Source organism: Thunnus maccoyii, chromosome 2, assembly GCF_910596095.1.
Source record: "Thunnus maccoyii chromosome 2, fThuMac1.1, whole genome shotgun sequence".
Classification (NCBI taxonomy): Eukaryota; Metazoa; Chordata; class Actinopteri; order Scombriformes; family Scombridae; genus Thunnus; species Thunnus maccoyii.
In genome coordinates, this window is record NC_056534.1 from 10,918,840 (window position 1) to 10,939,991 (window position 21,152).

Below are 21,152 nucleotides of genomic sequence, written 5' to 3' on the forward strand. Positions count from 1 at the left end.
TTTCTCCTACCCTGCAATTGTATTAATATATCATAAGTGCCTTTTATAAATATATTATACAAGTGCCTATTAATATATAAAGGCCACTACCTGATCGTGTTCTCTCACAGTGGCTGTAATGAGCTAGTGTGGGCCGGAGCGTGGGATACACTTGAAATATGTGTGTGGCATGTTTTAATCTGAGTGTCAGGAATGTCGGCTCATTCCAGACGTGACACTTTTGGAATGTGTTCACACAAGCACACAAACGCACACAAATGTGCACACAAACATACGGTACGTACACATTTTATACTTGAAGACTGATACGTCTGTAGTTTGAGACAGTGGTGGGTCTACTGCGTGTACAGGGTACCTGATAGCAGCTATGACCTTACACTTCTATTACTAACTGTCTAATAATAACCGACTCTAACTAGCCACCTTCTCCATACCTTACACCTCTTGATGGTATAGCCATGTATGTGGTTTTGAGAGTGTGTGACTCTTGTTGGAACGCGTCTATTATTGGAATCAAGCAATTACTTAGTTAGACAACTGCTGAAATGAACTGACAGTAATGCTTTCTTTATGTTTGGAAATGTGCCAAATTACCTTTCTGCTGCTTCTCCTGAATTATGATCTGCATTGTAAATACCTTTTTTTTTTTTTTTTTTTAAATAATGCTCAATCCCTGTCAATCATATCTGCAATTTGAATCAGCCAGACGTCCTGTTTGCAGCATGCTTAGTCAATGTCATTATATGTAATCACAAGGAAAACAAACATTTAAGTTCTGTTCATTGGATGATTGCTTGTTCTGTATTTCAGCATATAATTACCATGAAAAAGGTAAGATCTGCCTATTCTCTGAGGGCAAAAAAGTAAAGTTAAATATATGCATACGACTGTATGCATGTTATGCATTAATATGTGTACAGCATATGTATGGTTTTGATCATTGCTTCATAACTCAGTAAAACAAAACAAATGACACAGACATGGCACAGGTATGTAGCTCTGCACACAGAAGTTGTCATGGTGTCAGTTGGACTCTGAACTCTTTTTTCATTCATTTTTCTGTCCATTTTTGCCTACTAGTTACTGACTACCTGTCATTCCAGATCCTGCCGTTCTGAGTCCCACCAGCAGTTGCCTTCAGTGTTCTCCTGCCAGTCACTTGGCCTCTCACCCACCCACACACCTATTTCTCTTTCCTTATTACCCTCTTATTATATGTACCTGTCCATTTCCACGGTCCTCCCAGCAGATCTTCTATCGAACCATCCCAGGTATACCAGTCAAGCCTTTAGCCTGTTTTCTGCATGTCCTCCTGCCTGTTTTTATTTTTGCCTATGTATGCACTTTTGGACTTGGTTTCCTGTTGTCAGCCTTTGGTGCCTGTTTTTTTATTTTTTTTATTCTACTTATTTTACTCACACGACTGTGCCTGTGAGCTGTACTTTTGAGTGCGAGCCTTGTTTCACTGAGCTGTAAGAGAAGTTAGATGACACAATCAACAACAGTTAGCCCGATTCTTTGAACTCACATGACTTCAAGACGTGCTGAGCGAGAATCGTTGCCAGCCTGTGATGTCACAGTGCAGGTGTAATCCCCAATGTCACCTGACCACGTCTGGCCAATAGTGAGGGAGCCCTGGCGCACAGAGACACGGCCCCCACTGGTCGGAAGGACTGGCATGCCACCACGATCCCACTTGAAGCTACAGCATTGGAGATATAAAGGCATAAACTCTATACTGTATGTACGTACAGATACTAGCATACCACATAGAGAAGAGATGCAGATACTGTAAGCAGATATACATATACTGTGTGTACATAAACACACAAACTGACAAGCAGGTACCTGACATCGATTCTGGGGTCATGTGTAGCATTACAGTCCAGAACAGCAGTGGTTCCTTTAATAACACGCTGGTCAGATGGAGGCACAGAAATGACTGTACGACCTGCAAAATAACAGAGAGAAAGAAGAAAAAAAAGAAAGAAGGAAGAGAAAAAAGAGAGAGAGAGGGAGGAGGAGCAATGGCACACGTGGGGTAAATTTAGAGGCTGAAATTGAATTTGTTAAACATGACACAGTGTTATTTAGAATGTTGTGAACATGTAAATATACGCTGTTCCAGAATAACGAGAAATGAATTAATCGACTGTTCAGCCTTTAACTATTGAAGATAAACGGCGCACAAGCATGCTTTATCTCTTACTAACAAATACACATATAGACACCCACACACACTTATAATGTGGAAAACTGCTTAGTCTATCACATTATTGGTGCTTTGTTCCTGTCAGGTGTTAGCCATTCATATGATTTAGAACCTGGACAAGTGCATTGGTGAAGAATAAATGTTGATGAAGTGTAGAGGGCATCTGTTATGTCTCCAACTCAGTCATTGTATACCTGGGATGTGACCAGGCTTCCAATAAAAGAGTGTACAATTTACATATATCATAGTGCTCAGACAGAAGGCAAAGATTTAATCTGAAGCAGCCAGGATATATATAAAAAAATCAGCCAATCAATAAGTTTACCAGCTAATCAATCATCATCTTACACAGCCAATCAGACGATTATTTCACCATTGCACCAGGCCACTGCATCGATAACCAATCACACCGCTGTTCACTATCCTGAACTAATGCCATTGGACAGCTATAGAATAATTAGTGTTCCATGTCTGTTTTAGTCCATTTAGCGAATGCACATTGAGTAGTTTAATGTATTTTTGTTTGTGTGTATTCTACGTGTGTGCATGTGCATCTTACTCCAGACAGTGAGAGTAGCGGTGGCGTTGATGGTTCCCTCTGTGTTGGCGGCGATGCAGGTGTATTCTCCTGAATCCTGGAAGCTGACTGGCTGAATCTGCAAACCGCCTGACTGCAACAGCGTGAACCTGGAAACCTGGACGGTGCCGCTGGCTAAGACCTGTGATCCTACAGAGAGAGAGACAGAGTGAGACAATAATAAAATAGCCCACAGGTAAAGTAAAGTAATTAAGTCATTAAGCACATTTTTAATTAACAAACACATTATGCAAGTGCATCTGTGTTTTTGTTTGCATGCGCAGTGTTTAATTCAGTGTGTGTGGTCTTTTACCTTTCCTCCAAGTGATGGCAGGTTTTGGAGCTCCGCTCATCTGGCAAGTGAACAATGCTGTGTTCCCATCAGTTACTGTTTGGTCAGACGGGGGGAATGTAAAAATGGGGGCCACACCTGAAACACAGAGTGAGAATATGAGAAGAAAGAAGGCAGAGACATGGCTGCTGAGAGTAGAAAGGTGGGAAAAGAGTGGAGCTTAATGGCAAAGAAAGAAAACAGAGGAATGGGAAAAGAAAGGGTGACAGTGTTGATCTAAACACGAATTCTTTCTCTGTGATCAATGGAGGCTTTATTCATTACCTACTGCTACGTGTGTGTGCACAAATGTGGAAGGGAGTGGTGTGAAAGCTCGGTGGGGACTTTTAATTATAATCAAACGCTCACTAAACAGAATGTTATTCTATAGAGAGAAGTAACCAAGTGAGCTGAGTTTTGCAGCTTACAGACAGCAAATCATCAAGTCAAAGCAACGCATTTGACTGACACTGATGTGCAGTTGAAAAAAAAAGTATTTTGTTTAAGGTTGCGCTGGGATTGCCACAAGCCAACACAGAAGAAAAACTTGGACACTATTCTATTTTCCAGCTGCAAACAGCAAAGCAGCAAACCAGGTGTGTGGTTTTTGAGTTTCAAATGAAAGTCAATGGACACTTTGCAGTCTACAATATGTTTCAAAAGCAAATGTCCACATGTGCAGCAACATGGTAAGAACAATTACAGCATATATTAGCTGACACAAAGAAAGAGACACAGCAAAGAATGGAGATGAGAAGCTGGTACAGTAGGCGAATAAATGAAGATGAAATGTGAAACAGTTGCATCAAGAAAGGGCAAACGTGTGTTTCCGTGCGTTTGTATGTCAGACAAACTCACTAGAGACAAGGAGTTGTGTGTGTGCTTGGGTCTCTCCGGCAGCGTTGCGAGCAAAGCACTGGAATATTCCTCCGTCTCCTGGCTGCACCCTGCGCACCGTCAACCCGGTTGCTGTGGTGACCTTGTAGCGAGGGTTGGCCACTCTGGAAAGAGGTACTGCATCCTTGTACCACTCTATCCTGGGCTGGGGCACGCCTACACATGTGCATGTACCCAAACAGACAGAGGGAGAACATTTTAATTTTCCTTAATAACAAGCCAGCTGACCTCACTGCTGAGCAAACTGCTCCAACTCCCACTAAAACAGCCACACACACTCTCTTTTCGCCAATCTCTCTTCTCTGTTATCCACTCTCTCCCTATAAATATGCATGCAGGCATAATGACTGCTAATAATATATTGATTGGAGGGTGTGGGTGGTAGGGTAAGGGTGGCAGAAGGGGCCAAAAACATTCTGAATAAAAGATGTGGGCAAGAGCAGCACACCAAATATCTATAGTATCAGCTCCCACCTGTCTGACGGACATGCCAATATGACAGGCATGGGGCTCATGCAATTACTCTGTCTCAACCCTCCATACCAGTGTGTGTGTGTGTGTGTGTGTATGTGAGTGGGTGTTTTAGATGGAAAGAGGGAGGGAGAGATGAATTCCACACTTTTTCTCGATCTGTTGGCGTCAAGCTTTCACAGACATGCATGAAGTATTTTTCACCCCCTCCTTGTCTCGCTCACTCTGTCACTCTGCGCTCTATCTGTCTTTCCCTCCTTCCCTCTTTCCTCCTCCCAGCCTCCATCCCTCTCTCCATACCCTCAGGCCTCTGCTATTTAATTACACTGCCACTGTATCAGATTACTGAGGAGGAACATAAACTCGCTCAGTGTATGTGTGTGTGTGAAAGAGAGAGAGAGAGAGAGAGAGATGGGACTCTGCTGCAGTTTTTAGACCTGTGTCCACCCCTGCTTATATAAGTGTTTTCATGTAATCCAGTTAAAAACAGGTGTTATGAGTGCGATTTTAAGGCTTGGTCTCAGCATGTTAATCTGCTCGTGCTGCCAAAAGCATAGTGTCACCGTTCGAGAGACCCTCGACTAATGCACACACATACTGGATGACATTAAAACTTCAGCATAATGAAGGTTGGACAGAGTCACCTTGAAACACCCTGAGCTGCAGACACTTAAGATACACAGATAGTCTCAATGTATAAAGACCAGGACCAACACCTACTCTTAACACTTGCTGAGACACAGACATGGACACATACGCCATTAAAATATGCAGCTATTACACCAGTGTGTACCACAGTATGCTGCGACTGAAGTGCTTGTAGGATTGTCAAACAGAATATGAAACTCCCTCCCCACACGCCTTTTAGATGTTGGAATTTTCGGGCTGCGTCCAACAATTTTTGTACCTTTCAAAAAGCAACAATCAAGCCCACTTTACACACCAATTCACCAGGAGAGTGGAGGTAAGAAAGAATGTAGGATTTGCGCTTCTCACTCAAGCTCTCTCTTTTTCTATTCTTCATAGAACTTGTCACTTTCTGTGACTTTTCATTACAAAGCTAGTGACGGCAGGCTTTTTGTCCCACCTTTGAGTGCGGTCATTCCCAATAACTATGCCTATATATAAGTATGAACACTTGCCTTCAGACCTGGTTGGACCACACGTTGTTAGCCTAGTTTGTTTAAAACATACTGAGACCTTAAGGGATAGGTTCACAATTTTTCAATAGTCAGGTGCCCAATTGAACACTGCCATGTTTTTCTTGCTGTAATCATTCCTCCTGTTCATACTGGCCGTTAAGAGATCCCTTCCTAATGCAACTTCAAATGGTATTGATGGGGGACAAAATCTACATTCCTCTTTCTTTGCAAAAATGTATTTAAAAGTTTATTTGAAGATAATATGAGGCTTTAGCCATCCAAATTAGTCAAATCAAGTCAATGTCTTCAAAGTTAGTCATTTTAGTGCCAAATTCCCTCTTTTTTTTTTTTACGATCCTTCAACTGAAAACACTGTCCATCGAGACACAAAGAGGGAATTTTTTATTATATAGAGTGTAACTGTGGAAGATATCCACTTTATTTGACTAACTCAGACTGCTGAAGTCTCATATTATCCTCAGATAAACTTTTAAATACATTTTTTCTTAAAATGAGCACTGTAGATTTTGTCCCCCATCACTTACATTGTAAGCGCATTCGGAGGGGATCTTCTAATGGCAAGCAGCAAGACAGCAAGAAAAACCCGTCTCAGTGTTCATTATAATGCTCACACACACACACACACACACACACACACACAGCGTACCTGTAGCCTGGCAGGGGATATCTACATTCCTGTCGAGCTCAGCTATGATCTTCCTCTTGGGCTGAGCAGACAGAGAAGGTGGCTCTGGAGAGAAAAACGTTAGGACATTAAATGTAAAGCATTTAAATGTAGAGTACACTGTGCATCAACATATGGATAAAATAATACCTCAAGACACTGAGAACACCTGCTGCTGTGTGCAATATGCTGTGTGCCTCAAAAAAGGCTTTAAAAACTCTACAATCATCAAACATCTGAAAAAATCTTTAAGGATAGTATTTATTCTTTACAGTAGTAGAGAAGAGACTTGGACTGGAGTACCATAGAATAAAAATGGGTCCCCCTTTTGGCCCTCAGTAAGTCAAGTGTCATTGCAAGGAAGGATTTCTGTCTATTTGCCCTCTGAAATGACTTCCATACTCAGTCACAGAAAAACACATTCTCTGACTTTCCCAAGGGAAACAACCCCTTTTTTTTTTAAACTACTCCATTTCGCTGCTGATAACTGCTCCTTCTAAACATCTTCACCAGTGTCGCTCTAAATGTTGACAGAGACAATGCTTCCTTCTATTTGAATCTGAATATATGCCTTTTGGTGAATTACTGAAATACTACATGTTATTAAAAAAAAATCGCTTATGCTCCATTTCTTTCAAAAACATTTGTAATATTTAGCGGGAGATATTGACAGAGTAAGCCTAAGGAGACGAACGGGGAGACAGAATGGCTAATTCATTTTCAGTCTGACATGTCTGGAAAAGTGGTTCCACACAGTAGTGGTACCTGTTCACTGAAAAATGTCCAATGTATGTACTGAATAATGAATATGTGTTCTAGCAGGCACAAACATACAAATCTTAACGAGTGAAAAGAAAGAATTTTAATAGCAGTTTCGTTTCTGTACTTTCCTCTAGGGCTCCATATTTGTTAAATACTAACAAACAATAATGATGTTTTTGACAATGCTGTTGTACTTTCAAGGGAAAAAAGGAATAAAATCCATTTCCTCAGTGTTATTTCTCTCCATATCTTCAGTGGTGGGGTAAACTGAGGTGGCAATACAAAAAAAAAGAAAAAAAAAGACAAAAGGCAAGTTTGCTCAAGCTGTGTGTGTGTGCGCGCGTGTGTGTGTGTGTGTATGGAGAACTACACAGTAGACTACCATGTTGGTGCCACATTTATTCTACTTGAATACACTGACTTTAAAGTTCTTTACTACTTCGTGGTAACTTTTAAACCCACACATCTCCTATCTTTATTGTGCATGGTGGAATTCGGCAACAATTTTGACAAGAGAACGAGAGGAGCGCGCGTTGAAGGGAGAACAGGAAAACAAGAGATGAATAACAGCCATGTGGCGTGACACCGATAACACAGATGCATTAATCCCCCTTCAGTCAGGTGAGTGCGAGCACCTAGACTCGCAAACAAAACGCATTTTGGGTTGTTTGGGTGGTTGGGTTTAGAGCTTTGAGCTTCCATGGATTCCCTGCTGTCTGCCTGCAAAACAAAGATGGAGAACAACAACAGATATATTGTTGTTTGCACCAGTAGTCGTCTTTACAGTATACATCGCGGGCACAATGTGTCATACATATTCCGATTAGTGGATCGGGGCAGAAAAGAAATGAAATTGAATAATGAATACCTTTGAGGCTCTCTCCTTCTTTCACACAGACACATACACTATTCTGTTTAGGAATCCCTTTCATTGCATCAAGGTCTGTTGAGCCCATAGCAGAAAAAGAGGATCAGTACCAATGTATTCATCAGTCTCTACTCCTCTGATACATATGAATGCATGCAGACTTTTTCCCTGCCAGGAAGGCCTTAACAGTCCTGTTGGCCTAATGAAGGAAGATAAAATAGAGAGAGCGATGGAGGGGAGGAAGACAGAAAGAAAGAGACAGGCAGAGGGTATAAAAATTGGTGGTAGATTGTGAGGTGGGGGCACAGAAAGAGAATGAAAAGGTATAAATATTCTGACAGGTCTTTTCTGACGAGTGTATGCTGTAGGCGTGGGTAGTTTGCTCTCTCTGCGTTAGGTGCTCCCTCGCTCCGACAATCACAGCAGATCAAAAAGACGCTGACAACTAGCGGAGAAAAGTTGCGCTTCATCAATCACACGCTCCCTGCCACCGTGTATGTTGTTTTCTATTTACGCACACATATCGAGGACAGGAGTGGATTGTGACGAGAACACTCTGGTTTGAGTGCTTTCAGTGTTCTCTTATTGATTGGTGACTCTGGGGAACAAAACTAATTTAGCTGCCGGGCGAACAGGATTGTGTGTCTGCGGTGCCGTTTTGTGACGGTGTCTAAGTGTGGGGTATGCATGTATTTGTGCGCACACGTAGATGAATTTGTGCATGCGTGGATGTAGCAGCTGTTTGTGACTACAATGGACAGTTTATTGGTGAATGTGGACAGCGGATTCAGCTCGAGTTGCCCTGTAGTTGACAGTCACAGCCTGGGGCGTTCACAGTCATGCTTCCAGGAAAAAAAAGTAAGAATAAATGGAGGAATAAACAGAATGAAACAGTGCCTGAGGCGAAAAAATGTACAAGAAAAGAAGAGAGCGAGGTTAAAACAGAAATTAATGGCACATGTTGAGGGCATTAGTCTTGATGGGTCAGGCCTACCCAGGATAATCATGGATAATCATGTTAAGCAGTGTTTGTGTGTGTGTGTGCGTGCGTGTGTGTTTGTGTGTGTGCATCAGTGTGAATGGGTGCCTTTTTTTCTTACCCGTTACAGTGAGGTGTGCCCTTGCTTCTGCAGGTTTGGCAGTGCTGTTGCTTTGCGATGCTTCACAAACATATAAGCCTGTGTCAGAAGAGGTGGGGGAAGCAATAATGAGACGACGCCCACCGGCCAGCCGACGCCCATCGCGTTTCCATGACACCACGAGACTGTCCATCGGTCTGAGAGGAGAGGGAAGGGTGAAGAGAAGAGAAGAGAAGAGAAGAGAAGAGAAGAGAAGAGAAGAGAAGAGAAGAGAAGAGAAGAGAAGAGAAGAGAAGGAGCATCAGAGAAAAAAAGAAAAGAGTGACAGAAGGCAATTACAACATATTAAATCCATCAGTTTATGTGTCAATGAGGCAGGAAATGAGCGATGACAGTCTGTATATCAGAGCAGTCCGCTCTACTCAGCATGGAGAAGCTTCAGTCGGTTATTCTGGATGTTGGAGAATGAGTTTTCGTGTTTACTGAAATTTTGTTTGGATAAACATCAAAACATCATTCATGTGTGTGTATTTGTGTAAGACAGAATTGAGACAGTATTGTATCTATTCATGAAAATGTAGCTCAGTTTTTTTTGGCCACATTTTTAAACAACATTTCAATTCTTACAAGTAATCTGCATTAAGATTTACAACAGATATACTAAGACACAGCTGATTATGTAAGCAGCAGCAAATACAAATACTTATTAATAAAATTACATTACAAAACACACTAAAAATATTACTATCTGTCTAATATCTGTCAATTTACACATTTATATAAAGCTGTGTTAAATCAATGCAGTATGGAGTCATTAAACTTAATTCTATAGACATGAAACAGATGAAATGACACAAAACAAGGCATAAAAAGGTTGAAATTCAAGCTACAATCACACAAGTTTTATCTCCTAAATGAATTAGCTCAGAGATCGATGTCATTGTTTTGACTTACTATTACTGCATTCTCTTTCTAAGAAGTTGTTTGGTTTTCACTTTAATAGCAATTACTTTATTTGTGACGTTAATTGGCGCTAACAAAGGACTCGTATTAAGAGATGTGGAGAAAGTGAAGACAAGCTGGTAATTCACCAAAGTTAAGATGGGTGGGAAGATGTTTGGGCACACGGTGAGTGGAAATGAATTTATTTCATGATTTTTATGATTTGTATATTTTTGTAAAATACTCAAGTCCTTTTAAGTGGGTAACATATTTGCAAGTACAACAAGTCCACTTAGTATGCAGTCCAGCCTAAATAATGTAATCGCACAAAAAGTGTTTTACTGGGTAGATCTGGATACAGTTGAGTATGTGCTGCTTTCACTCTCAGACCTCATACCTTGAGGTACAGACAAACTTGGATGGAAAAGTAATTAAACTTACCACTAGGCTGGTATGTCAAAGTTTTAATAAATACTTATTCACTGGGTCCTTTCCGCAAAAAGAATACAAAATTTACCCAAATACTGAAAATCAAATTTTACTGTGCTCAATATTAGGTCGACTGGCGCTGCGTATTTTCAATCAAAAATGTTCTAGCGCTCTACTGCACCAGGACTGCACTGGTGCAAATGACTGATTAATGGTTAATGGACATGGATAGCAGATGCTTTTAGATTTCAGCACTTTAATTTGATTTCACTGATCATAGCATTCTTTCTGCAAAACTTCAATAGTTGTCCCTGGGTACAGAATCATCTCTCTGATAGCAGACAGTCTCTGAGGAGTGGAGTTGTTACTGGCAGTAGGAATGCAGGAAACTAATTTGTCTGCAGTGCTAATACTAGTGGAGCAGGTCAGAAAGACCAAATTAATTGGTGTAAAGAAATGCCTGGTCTGACCAACCTTCTCTTTGTTTGTATGATGAAAACTGATCTCGCTGTAACTAATAACTTTTTTAAACCTTGGTTTAATTCTTTGATATGTGTAATATTATCTTGTCCCTTTTTTCTCACATCTTGAGTGCTGCTCAGTGGTCAAGTGCTGGTCAAGAACAGCCTGGACTGAATAACACAATCCAACAAAAAAACTCTGCACAAACAGTCCACTGTGAAACTCGAAACGGCACGGTGAGGAGCTAGAGTGCAGGATATCACCTGTTGAGTCCAGACTGCATCAAAAATTGTGGGGCATGACTCTGAGAACCTATTACAAATTGTATGAAAAAAAGCATTGATAATATTATCCTTGTGGAAATATGAATAGGTAACTGTGACTAACTGAAATGCAGTTTTTTTTCCAGGGCAGGTGAGCTGTAGAGTAGAGCACACCCCGAAGGAGGAGAAACCCACACAAACTGTCCCTCCAGTTATTTCACCATCCCCTGGCATAAGAAGCAGTGAACTCAGTGTGTGATCTGAAAGCAAATGCCAAGCCTTGAAGATGTTATATTAGCCATGCCACTCCTGTAACTAATACATATTATAGAAATAAGGTTGAAAATTGTTCCTTCAGTCTTGAGGGGAAAGTCTATCCGAAACAGTCGTTTGGAAGGAATTACTGGACATAAAACAGACTATGTTCAAAACAAATACTGCATTGTTTCACATTAAGTACACATAAGCCGGTGTTCAGTTTTGACACAGAGGGAGGTTGGATGGTGTGTATCTAAGGGATGAGGGGAAACTGATTACACTTGAGTTTCTGTGAACTCTTGAACTGAAGTAGAATTTGCTGGTGCTCTGTAAAACATCTGTTGAGTCAGACTAGACTGCCCCCCTTGACTGTGTGTGTGTGTGTGTGTGTGGGTGTCAATGTCTGTGTGTCTATGCTCTCATACTAGGAGGAAAGACTTGCTGAGCTATGAGTTTATGTGGTGTCCTCTAATTGCCCTGGAAGGAAACAGTGCTGTCTAGCAAGGAAAGAAAGGAATTGTTTGTGTGTGTGTGTGTGTGTGTGTTTGTGTGTGTGTGTGCATATACAATAGATAAAAGAAATTTACCTGGCATTAGCAATGCACTCCAGCGTCGCCTCGCTCCCCGCCACCACTGTCGTGTCTTTAGGTCCAATCACAATCGTTGGAGCCACAAGCTCTGACTCAGGATCTGTGATAGAGAGAGAAAATATGAGAGGCCATTTGGGCCCGTGAATCATACTCGCTTGCACAAAGCAGCATAATCTCAAACATGCACCGCTTTACTCTCCCACACACACTGCTACAGTAAACTCTCTTTTATGCACAATGATATTCTCTTAGTGGGCGATCAGACACAATAGGAGCCCCACGTTATAAAAAGCAAGGGGCTGTGTTGATTGGGGCGTGCATTTTCATGTACAGGTGAGACACTCATGGATCTATTACTCAAACTTAGAAAGCAGGTTTGAGTAATAGAGCCATGATTGTGAAGGCTTATCAGATGCTAAAACACTGAAAGGATTTCTAGAACATTATCACTGTGTCATTTATTTTTATCTTTCATCAACCCAGCCGATCAAGGCAGATGGCCGCCCACCTAGCCCGGTTCTGCTTGAGGTTTCTTCCCGTTAAAGGGGAGTTTTTCCTTGCCGCTGTCGCCAAAGAGCCTGCTCGTGGGGGAATTGTTGGGTCTCTGTAAATGAAAGAGTACGGTCTAGATCTGCTCTATGTGAAAAACGCCCTGAGATAACTTGTTATGATTTGGCGCTTTGAATTGAATTGAATTGAATTGAACACGATCACGAGGTAAACAACAGAAATGCAGAGTCACATTACAAAGTAATCTACCAGGAATGTGTGCTTGCATATATTTTATTGGCCAACGCAGCTCCAGATGAGTTGCACCAGATTCAGCGTTTTTGCTGAAAGACCCTGCTTTTTTTTTTTTTGGTGGAGACATCTGCATTGGCACATCTGGTAAGTGGCCTCAGTCAAATTAATGTGGGAAGTTTTGGTTTTTCATGGACTGCTGTTGTTTGTGTTAATGCAACCTTATGCTCACATTCATACTTTTTCCTAACACAAGTATACTCAGTAAAGGTTTATTTCGAGAGAATGACTGATGTTTAAATGAAACTATAGTTCTTTCTACTACTTCTACACTGCTATTGTCTCTATCACGGACATATTTTCAATCTTACACACACAAACGCGCCATAATTCTCTCTTAAAAACAATATCATTCTTTGTTCTTCTTGCCATACAGCGTATAATGATGAATTGAAGGGAGTATGATGGCGCATGTGAGTTACAATGATAGTGCTTAGAAAAGACTACAGTGGTGTGAGTATGTGAAGAATGATTTATGGCTTAAAAGGTGTGTTGGAGAGTATGGCGGCGTATGTGCGAGATTATGATTGTGTGTGTGTGAGAGCGAGTATGATTTATGGCCTGAATGGCCTCTCATAACAAAAGGACAGAATAAGATTCTTATCATTGTTTGAATTGTGTGACATCTGCACAGCACAGTAGCATAAAAACAGTGGAGAAGGCCGACTGAAAGATGTTAATCAATGTTTTGCAGAATGTGTGAAGCCTACGTGTTAATGGCTATGCGTTCACTGGGTTTGCCGCTGTACACCGTATAACCGATGAATATGTAGATTTCCAATCAGGGAGGAGTAGGGAGTACAAATTAACAGGCTAGCTGTGATAGGGTGTTGGAGGGGTGGAGGGGGTTGGAGCGGAAGGAAGGGGGTTATGGAGAGAAGGCAGGGGGAGGCGAGGAGCAGCTTTGATCTCCCCTTTGAAGGGAAGGAGGAAAAGGTGGTAATTGACTCTCTGCTCTTTATTCCTTCTTCTCATTCTCTCTCTCTCTTCTCTTTTTTTTTATCGGAGAAAGAGAGCTGAAAAGTCATATCCCACTGTCACACAGAATAAGACATGCGGGACCAGGAAGACAGGCGCACACACACACACACACACACACACACACACACAGAGTGACACACACTTACACACTCTGCTGTCTTGACACCTATACTCACTGATGCTCTAACTCAGGGGTAGAGGTTGAGTCATTAATGTGGAAGATAAGGGAAGTGACACAAAAGAGAGAAATGGGAAGTAATAGTGGAGGACTCTCTCACTCTCAGTTTCTCCCTGGTTCTCCATAACACACACACACACACACAACTGTTTTGCCTTTAATTTCATTTTGCAGAGACCAACATGTCCTACAATATGTTACAATTTGAAAGGTTTGATCTTGTAGAAGTGGAGATGGGTGGCAGGAGTAGGTGGAAGAGACAGAGAGAGAGACAAAGAGAGGCACAGCGACACAGGTGGGGACGCCTGAAGTAAAGAGAGGAGAGCTTCCATTAGCTGTCTGTGGGACGCAGAGGTCAGGCAGAGACTAGTAGCCATCAGTGCAGCCTTAATGGTAGCAGCGGCCGCCGATAATGAGCGGAGGGGAGGTGTGAACCCAACCTGTTAACTTGGACAGTGTGTCTGAGGGGAGCAGACAGACAAATCAAGACAGCGGGAACACTGGTATGACAACGGGAGAACATGGAAGGAAAAAGAAAAGGGCTCAGAGGAGAAAAGAGATAGAGTATATATGTAGATGGGGGAAAAGCAAGAGGGGACTGTGCAGATGGTCTTCTTCCTGGAGTGACAGACATGATGGTAGAAGTAGAGGGGAAAGCAAAATGCCATATGGTTGTGTGATCTGCGCTCTTCCTTTCTCTCTGTCAGCGTGTCTAACATCCTCTTTCTCTGGGGAAATCTCTATCATTTCATCTCGTCTGTATCCCTGATTCCCTACCGCCTATCTTCCCTCCCTTATTCCCTATCACTCTCTTATCTCTTCCTTTTTGTTGTTTAAACAGGGATTATTAAATTAATCTTCCTCATTTTAAACAAGGAGAAATATTCAAACTGGCAGACTGTCTTATTATGTGTGTGTGTGTATATGTGTGTGTGTGAAAGCTGTCGCAGCTAAAAGGCTCCCCGTAAAGATTTTACAAAGAGAGTCCAGAAGTTTAATCTAACTCTATTGGATTCCTCATTTAGCAAATGAGAAACACCATGTGGCAGAGAGAGAGAGAGAGAGAGAGAGAGAGGCAGAGTAGGAGTGATGGAGGGAAGGAGGGTAGAAAGAAAAGTGCAGGGAGTGTTGTAGTATAACGAAGCAATATCAGAACAACTTGGGGCTGAAAAGCTTCATTAAAGAAAGAGGGATGATAAAAAAAAAAAAGCAGAGCAGTTAAAAAAATAAATCAAAACTGATGAGTACAGGGGAAAAAAACATACATCTTGTGTGTGTGTGTGTGTGTGCTGAGTATGCACAGTGACGCATTGCAACATTACAATGCTCTCGACAGTGCAATTATTGCTGATTGACAGTAAAGTGCTGCTGAGGTGACACAGCTGTGTGAATGTGAGTCTATGTGTGTGTGTGTGTGAGTGTGTGTGTGTGTGATATTCAAACTGAGGCAGAAAAATCCCAAATTAAATCAAGGGTGGGGAATGATAAAAAAAAAAAACAGGGCTGGTAAAAGGATTGGGGCAGCTTAGGGGCAGAAAAGAGATAGAGATGGATAAATAGTGAGAAAGAGAGAGAGAGACGGACAGACAGAGAGAGAGATGAAAGGCTATTCCATCCACAGATTAGAATGTAATCCCTCTTTGAATGGATTCTCTCAGATTACAGCTTGTTCTCCTATTAAATCTGTCAGTCACTGAGTCAGCCTGTGTGTGTGTGTGTGTGTGTGTGTGTGTGTGTGTGTGTGTGTGTCTGCCATAGGCTACTTTCAGGGACAAGACCAGTTAATTGGGGATGGCTTGTCCAACTGGGGACAAAAGCCTTGACCCCAATTGGTAAAACGCTGATTTTTGGGTCAGTGGTTAAGGTTAGAGTAACTCTCCAGTAGATGAATGTAAGTCTATGTAATGTCCCCAAAAGTGACCAAGGACAACATGTGTATGTGTATGTGTGTGTGTGTGTGAGTGTGTATGATCTTTCTATGACTGGAGATCTGTGTGTTTTAAGACTTTCAGACAAATCTCTGCGGAGACCTAGAGAGCAGAGGGATTGGCTGAGGGGTGAACGCTCACACTCACACACGTCTCTTTGCATTCACACACATATGCACATAAGGGGAGGCTGGTGTTAGCTGACTGTGTATTAATAGAGTTGTCAGATACGTGTCTGCAGGGTTTACAGCTAACTAACACATATCACACCGAGACCACATACACACAGCAGAGAGAGAAAGACTTTGAGAGAAAAAAAGAAAAAAAAAAAGAGGGACAGTTAAAGAGTGAACGCAGGAGACAAAAAGAAAAATGAGGGACATTGGGAATGAGAGGTTAAAGAAAGAGGAGAGCTTTTTAAAATTTTTAAAGAGTTTTCTGGAGGGTATACAAAAATAAATGGAGAGGAGAAGGTGATCATTTGCTGATCTCTCTCTCGAGAGTACTGCATGTGTGTGAGAGTGGGGTGAGTGTCACCGCGCTCATTAATGCTGCATGCTGACAGCTGTCATCGTCTGACTACACTGGCATTCGCATGCCAATATAAAACCACAAGCCGAGACATGCCACACACACACACACACGCGCGCACGCACACACACAAACACATAAAGCCACACCACACCAAGAGTAGAAGATCCGAGCCCCGAGGGGAGACAGGCACAGACAATGGAAAGCAGTGAGAGGACCGAGAATGATGCCCAATTTTTACATATTCATCTTCTCCTTCAGCTGCCAAAACCGTCTAACCATAGCCGCGGGACCATGATTTCAGTTGGGGTTGCGGGGGTGCACACCATTAACCCCCCACCCCCCTTCCTCCCCACAAAACGCACACACACACACACACACAAAATCTGAGTTTATTAAATACCTGCATCGATCCCCCCCGCAGAGAGACGCTGTTTGCATTTACACACGAGGCACAGCAGCGTAACTTCATTGATTATTTAAATCTCCAGACACGCCGACAGGATCGGTCAGGATCTAATGGTAATTAATGTCCCGTGTTCTTCTACACATCCAAAAGGTCAGCTGTTACACACAAAGCAGCTGTCCTCCTGATAAGTCCTGAGCGCCATCAGAGCTGTCTAAAAAATGTTATTTCAGAAGCTAAAAGTTTAATTCCGTTTCCCCTGGAGAGTTTTCCTCTGTCCTGTCAAGTTTATAACTACTATTTTTAGTTTTGCTGCTTAAATGTCCCAAGATATTTGCTGAAGTGACATTACTGCGCGCATGGAAACATTTACAATTACTGAAAGCAGCCTCTCTAATCTTTAAAGTAAATTGTCAAAGAAAACACTCGTACATCTACAACACACAACAAAGAAATCACCTGGAAAGCTCGCGCTGCGCGACATCATTTAAAAAGCATTATAGCCTACAGGGACCGGTAGAGGTGGAGTGTAACGTTTGCAGTAAGTGGCTGCGGCACTCCCAGTTCTTTCCCTCGCTCCACTACTACACTACTTTTCCCGGCTTGCACACGACATAAAAAAAATAAATCATTCAACAACACAAACGGGCCTATTGGTTGCCAGCCACCTGGAGGCAGGGTTGCTGCACCTTGGGGTGGGGATGCCGCAGCACCCCTACTTCCCGCGGCTATGCCTCTATCTATCTCTGTCATCGTGCCATACAAGTGATGGAAGGAGGAGATAGAAAGACAGGAGAGAAAGAGAGGAAGAAGAAGAAACAGGAAACATGTAGCAGTAATGTAGAGGTAGAGCAGGAGTTATTGTAGGAGCTGGGGAGTGCTCAGTGTTTGATTCATTTTCAGCATTACATTAGTTGTGTTTTTTGGCTGCTTGACAAAACCCACAATGACATAATGAGGTAACATTTCATCATCACTATACTGGAATAAGGGCGTGTGCAATTGCTTCATGCCTGCAAACTTTTTTGGTAAAGTGGGGAAAGCAAAGATAAAATATTTTTCCCCCCATTAATTCAGAAAATCATCAACACTTAATTCTTACTGAAAAAAATTAAGAGACTTTTCCACATGGTTAGTGAGTAATTCTTCTCTAAAAGGACAAAAAGGCAATATGTCAATATTGCACAAAGTAATTATAACAGATTGTGCCTATGAAGAAACATTAAAGCAGGGCTACGATTCAGTGGATGGGTATCAGCAGAGATAAACATTCCTGTGGCATCTGTAATTGCTTGGGACCGGTTTGAATCTGCAGTAAGACGCTGCTTGAATGCTGTGGGGAAAAGAACTGGCACCTCTGACTGTTTTAGCCGACCTCAGGTAATATACACACTCAGGTGATGCAGTCGGAAATCATTGCCCAAATGAAGTGAAGACTACGAGCTAGTTCAGGCAGTCGACTCCAGTCTGCCGCTACACTCAAACGGCATTATCTTCTCACTGCAACATACTGTATATCCAACGCACCCTTTTAATCATGGTGCTATATTTAAGCCCTCAGTGCTCTGCTCAGTCTTTTTGCTGCATGCCTGCTGCAGCACAGCTCATCTGAGAGCTACGCTGTCATCTCTATCCGACATCCACCTGAAGGCTCTGAGTCCATGTTCAATTAGGGTGGATGGTAGTCACGTCTGTCTCCGCTCCCCTGCTTTGCTGAGCTTGGAGTTTCCTTGTGGAGAGTGATGAGCTCAGACACCAAATATCAACACTGTACATAATCTTCATTCATATAATAATCTATACCACGTGAGCTGGCTGAGAGGTTTATGGTATTTCTGTATATGGTATTTCTCATTTACTTGTCTATTTCCAGTTGCTTCTTATTTTAATAATTTTTTATTTTTCAAAAACCCTTCTTCTCTGTAGTGCTCTTTCTCATTGCACTTGTACCTGCTCGGCCTTGCTTGTAAGTCACTTTGGATAAAAGCGTCTGCTAAATGACAAAATGTAAAATGTAAAAATGATAGGACTTGGATTAAATAATGTGAGGCGTCAGGTTTTGTCTGATTTAGTCCTTGTCCAGTGCTGACAGGGAGAACATGATACTTCCAAACAGAAATCTAAAATTGCAATGGAAGCTATTCCAGCTGTTGCTTCTCATTTGCGGTAACCATATTGACGATGATAGCAAGCTACAGACAACACTAACAAAGCTTTCCAGGTAGGACTTGCATTTCTGAATTAATGTTCTTCCTCTGTCAAGACTTTTTTTTAGACAAACATAATATTAATGTGGTTCACAGGGCACGTCAAACCAAAAGCAAATTGCATTTTGAACCACATATCCTGTGCTGAATGGAACATGACATATACGTGTACCTTTGCAACGGTACTATAATCAGATTATTTTATTATAATACCCATAGACGCAGGCCTGCAGCAGGCTGACCTTGAGGTTAGAAGTGTCTGTAAGTTTTTCTTACTAGCCATGAGGCAGAAACGGTGCAACTGCACTGGTGGAACATCCTTTATACCATGCACCCACCACTGCTGCCGATGTAACCTTCAGCAAAGCATTTAGCTAAGCAACCCTTAGCTCTGACCTTCTGGCAGGAGCAAAGGGTCACAGCAATATTTGTCTCAGTACAAATAGAGAGAGCCAGAAAAAAAAGAGCAGGGAAGGTAATGTAAATGTAAATGGCAGCTTTACCTGCTGACACGCGGTTCTTCTTGCCAACTGTCCATCGGCCAAAGAGAAAGAGATGAGGAGAAGTGGGAGAGAGGAGGAAGGGGAGTAAGAAAACAGGAGAGATATCATTTAGATTTCAAGTATTTCTTCTGGGTGCAGCAAAAAGACACATTTAGAAAATACACATAAATAAAGCAAAGGAAAATACAGGCTTTCACAAATCAGCAGCTCTGATGCATCGCAGAGCTGTGGAGGCAAACAGGAAAAATAGACTCCTTCCCTGAGAAGGAGGAAAAAAACAAACACAGGACGGAAAGCAAGAGACAGAGAAATGGATGACAGAGAGGAATAGACAGAAAGGAAGAGAGAACGCCATGTTATCATGGAGTCCAGAGGAAGACAAGCTGTTTGCAGCCCATCCATCAACTGCCAGCTACCACATTCTGTCTCTTTCATTCACTCTTTTCTTCTCTCCTTCTATCTTCCCCTTCCCTGAATTTGTCATAAGTCTGGAGGTAGCAAGACTGTAGGCCGGGAGAAAATGATGGCATTGACATTCCATTGACTGGTAGAGAATCTACATTCGCTATTCATCTATCAATACGCTACCCCTTCACGCTCCTATTCAGCCTCTCACTTTACACTTGAATACTGTGAATGTGTGTATGTGTTTGCATCTGAAAGTGTGTGGTTGTGTGTGTGTGTGTGTGTGTGTGTGTGTGTGGTGAAAAATGTGTCAAGGCCTTAATTTAGATTCTGACGTATGTATCACATCAGCATCAGTGCAAAGATCGCTTTGCCTGTGTAATGGACACACACACACACACACAGTGTATGGGGCAAGTGATAAAGAGCGAGTGAGTCAGCTGACGTGGAAAAAAAACAAAATCAGCTATAAAACACTGAAGGAAAAGATATAAAAAGCTGAAGGAGGAGAGAGGAGAACTTCAGAAATATAAACAGTTCAGATGTTTTCATCATTTCTGTTGGAAATGAAGATTAATCTGTTGTGGACTAGGGCTGGATACTGAATCTCAGTACTTGTTGGTACTGACTGAAATGTGTCCATAGCACTGATTATCAAAAACTGTCAAGTACTGAAAGCTGCCACAGACTATCAGATTCATAGTCTCGTTTACTTATTCTTTGATCAGATTTTCCAATTTCAGACTATTCAGAGTATTTTGTTAAGACAAAGTTCTTGTAAGGCTGCATATGTTTATACAAAGTTGTACTGAGATGAATTTCTTACATACTGTTCAGGTCAAATTCAACCCATTTTTACATTAGAGAGCAGCAAAAACAACCTAGTCACCTTTCCTTTAGTCTGACATTTTATGACTTTTCCTAAAGTTGTCCAGAATATGCAAAAATGGAAATATTTCAACTGTTATTTTGTGCAACTGATACACATTTTGTACATAGAGTTTGGTCCATTTATTACAAAAACTCAAAAATCACCATTCAAAAATGCTGTTGCATTCTTCACATTCAATAACATTAATTGAAATCATGATGGCTGTTATGTTCTCCTGTTTTAGGACCACAACATAGTGTGAATGTGAATGATTTTTCTCTTTAAACAAATAAAACCTAAAGAATCTCTGAAAGCTCCATTAAGGATTAATCACCCATTTATTAATGACTGATGAGGTATTGGTGATGACGTA

General features: G+C 41.7%; 1 protein-coding gene across 2 annotated transcripts in view; it reads right to left on the bottom strand.

The window, feature by feature from the left end:
- LOC121887175 (protein sidekick-1-like) overlaps nucleotides 1-21,152 on the bottom strand; it is a 248,567-nt gene that overhangs the window by 76,899 nt on the left and 150,516 nt on the right. Inside the window, exons 7-15 of one of the 2 annotated variants that reach the window (XM_042397800.1) lie at nucleotides 19,504-19,530; nucleotides 11,966-12,068; nucleotides 9,046-9,221; nucleotides 6,298-6,381; nucleotides 3,979-4,173; nucleotides 3,103-3,219; nucleotides 2,772-2,939; nucleotides 1,849-1,951; nucleotides 1,529-1,702 (exon numbers count right to left, since the gene is read on the bottom strand). In XM_042397800.1, the coding sequence (XP_042253734.1) occupies nucleotides 1,529-1,702; nucleotides 1,849-1,951; nucleotides 2,772-2,939; nucleotides 3,103-3,219; nucleotides 3,979-4,173; nucleotides 6,298-6,381; nucleotides 9,046-9,221; nucleotides 11,966-12,068; nucleotides 19,504-19,530 (1,147 nt within the window). The remainder of the gene's footprint in view (nucleotides 1-1,528; nucleotides 1,703-1,848; nucleotides 1,952-2,771; nucleotides 2,940-3,102; nucleotides 3,220-3,978; nucleotides 4,174-6,297; nucleotides 6,382-9,045; nucleotides 9,222-11,965; nucleotides 12,069-19,503; nucleotides 19,531-21,152) is intronic. The other variant, XM_042397809.1, reaches the window with a different exon arrangement.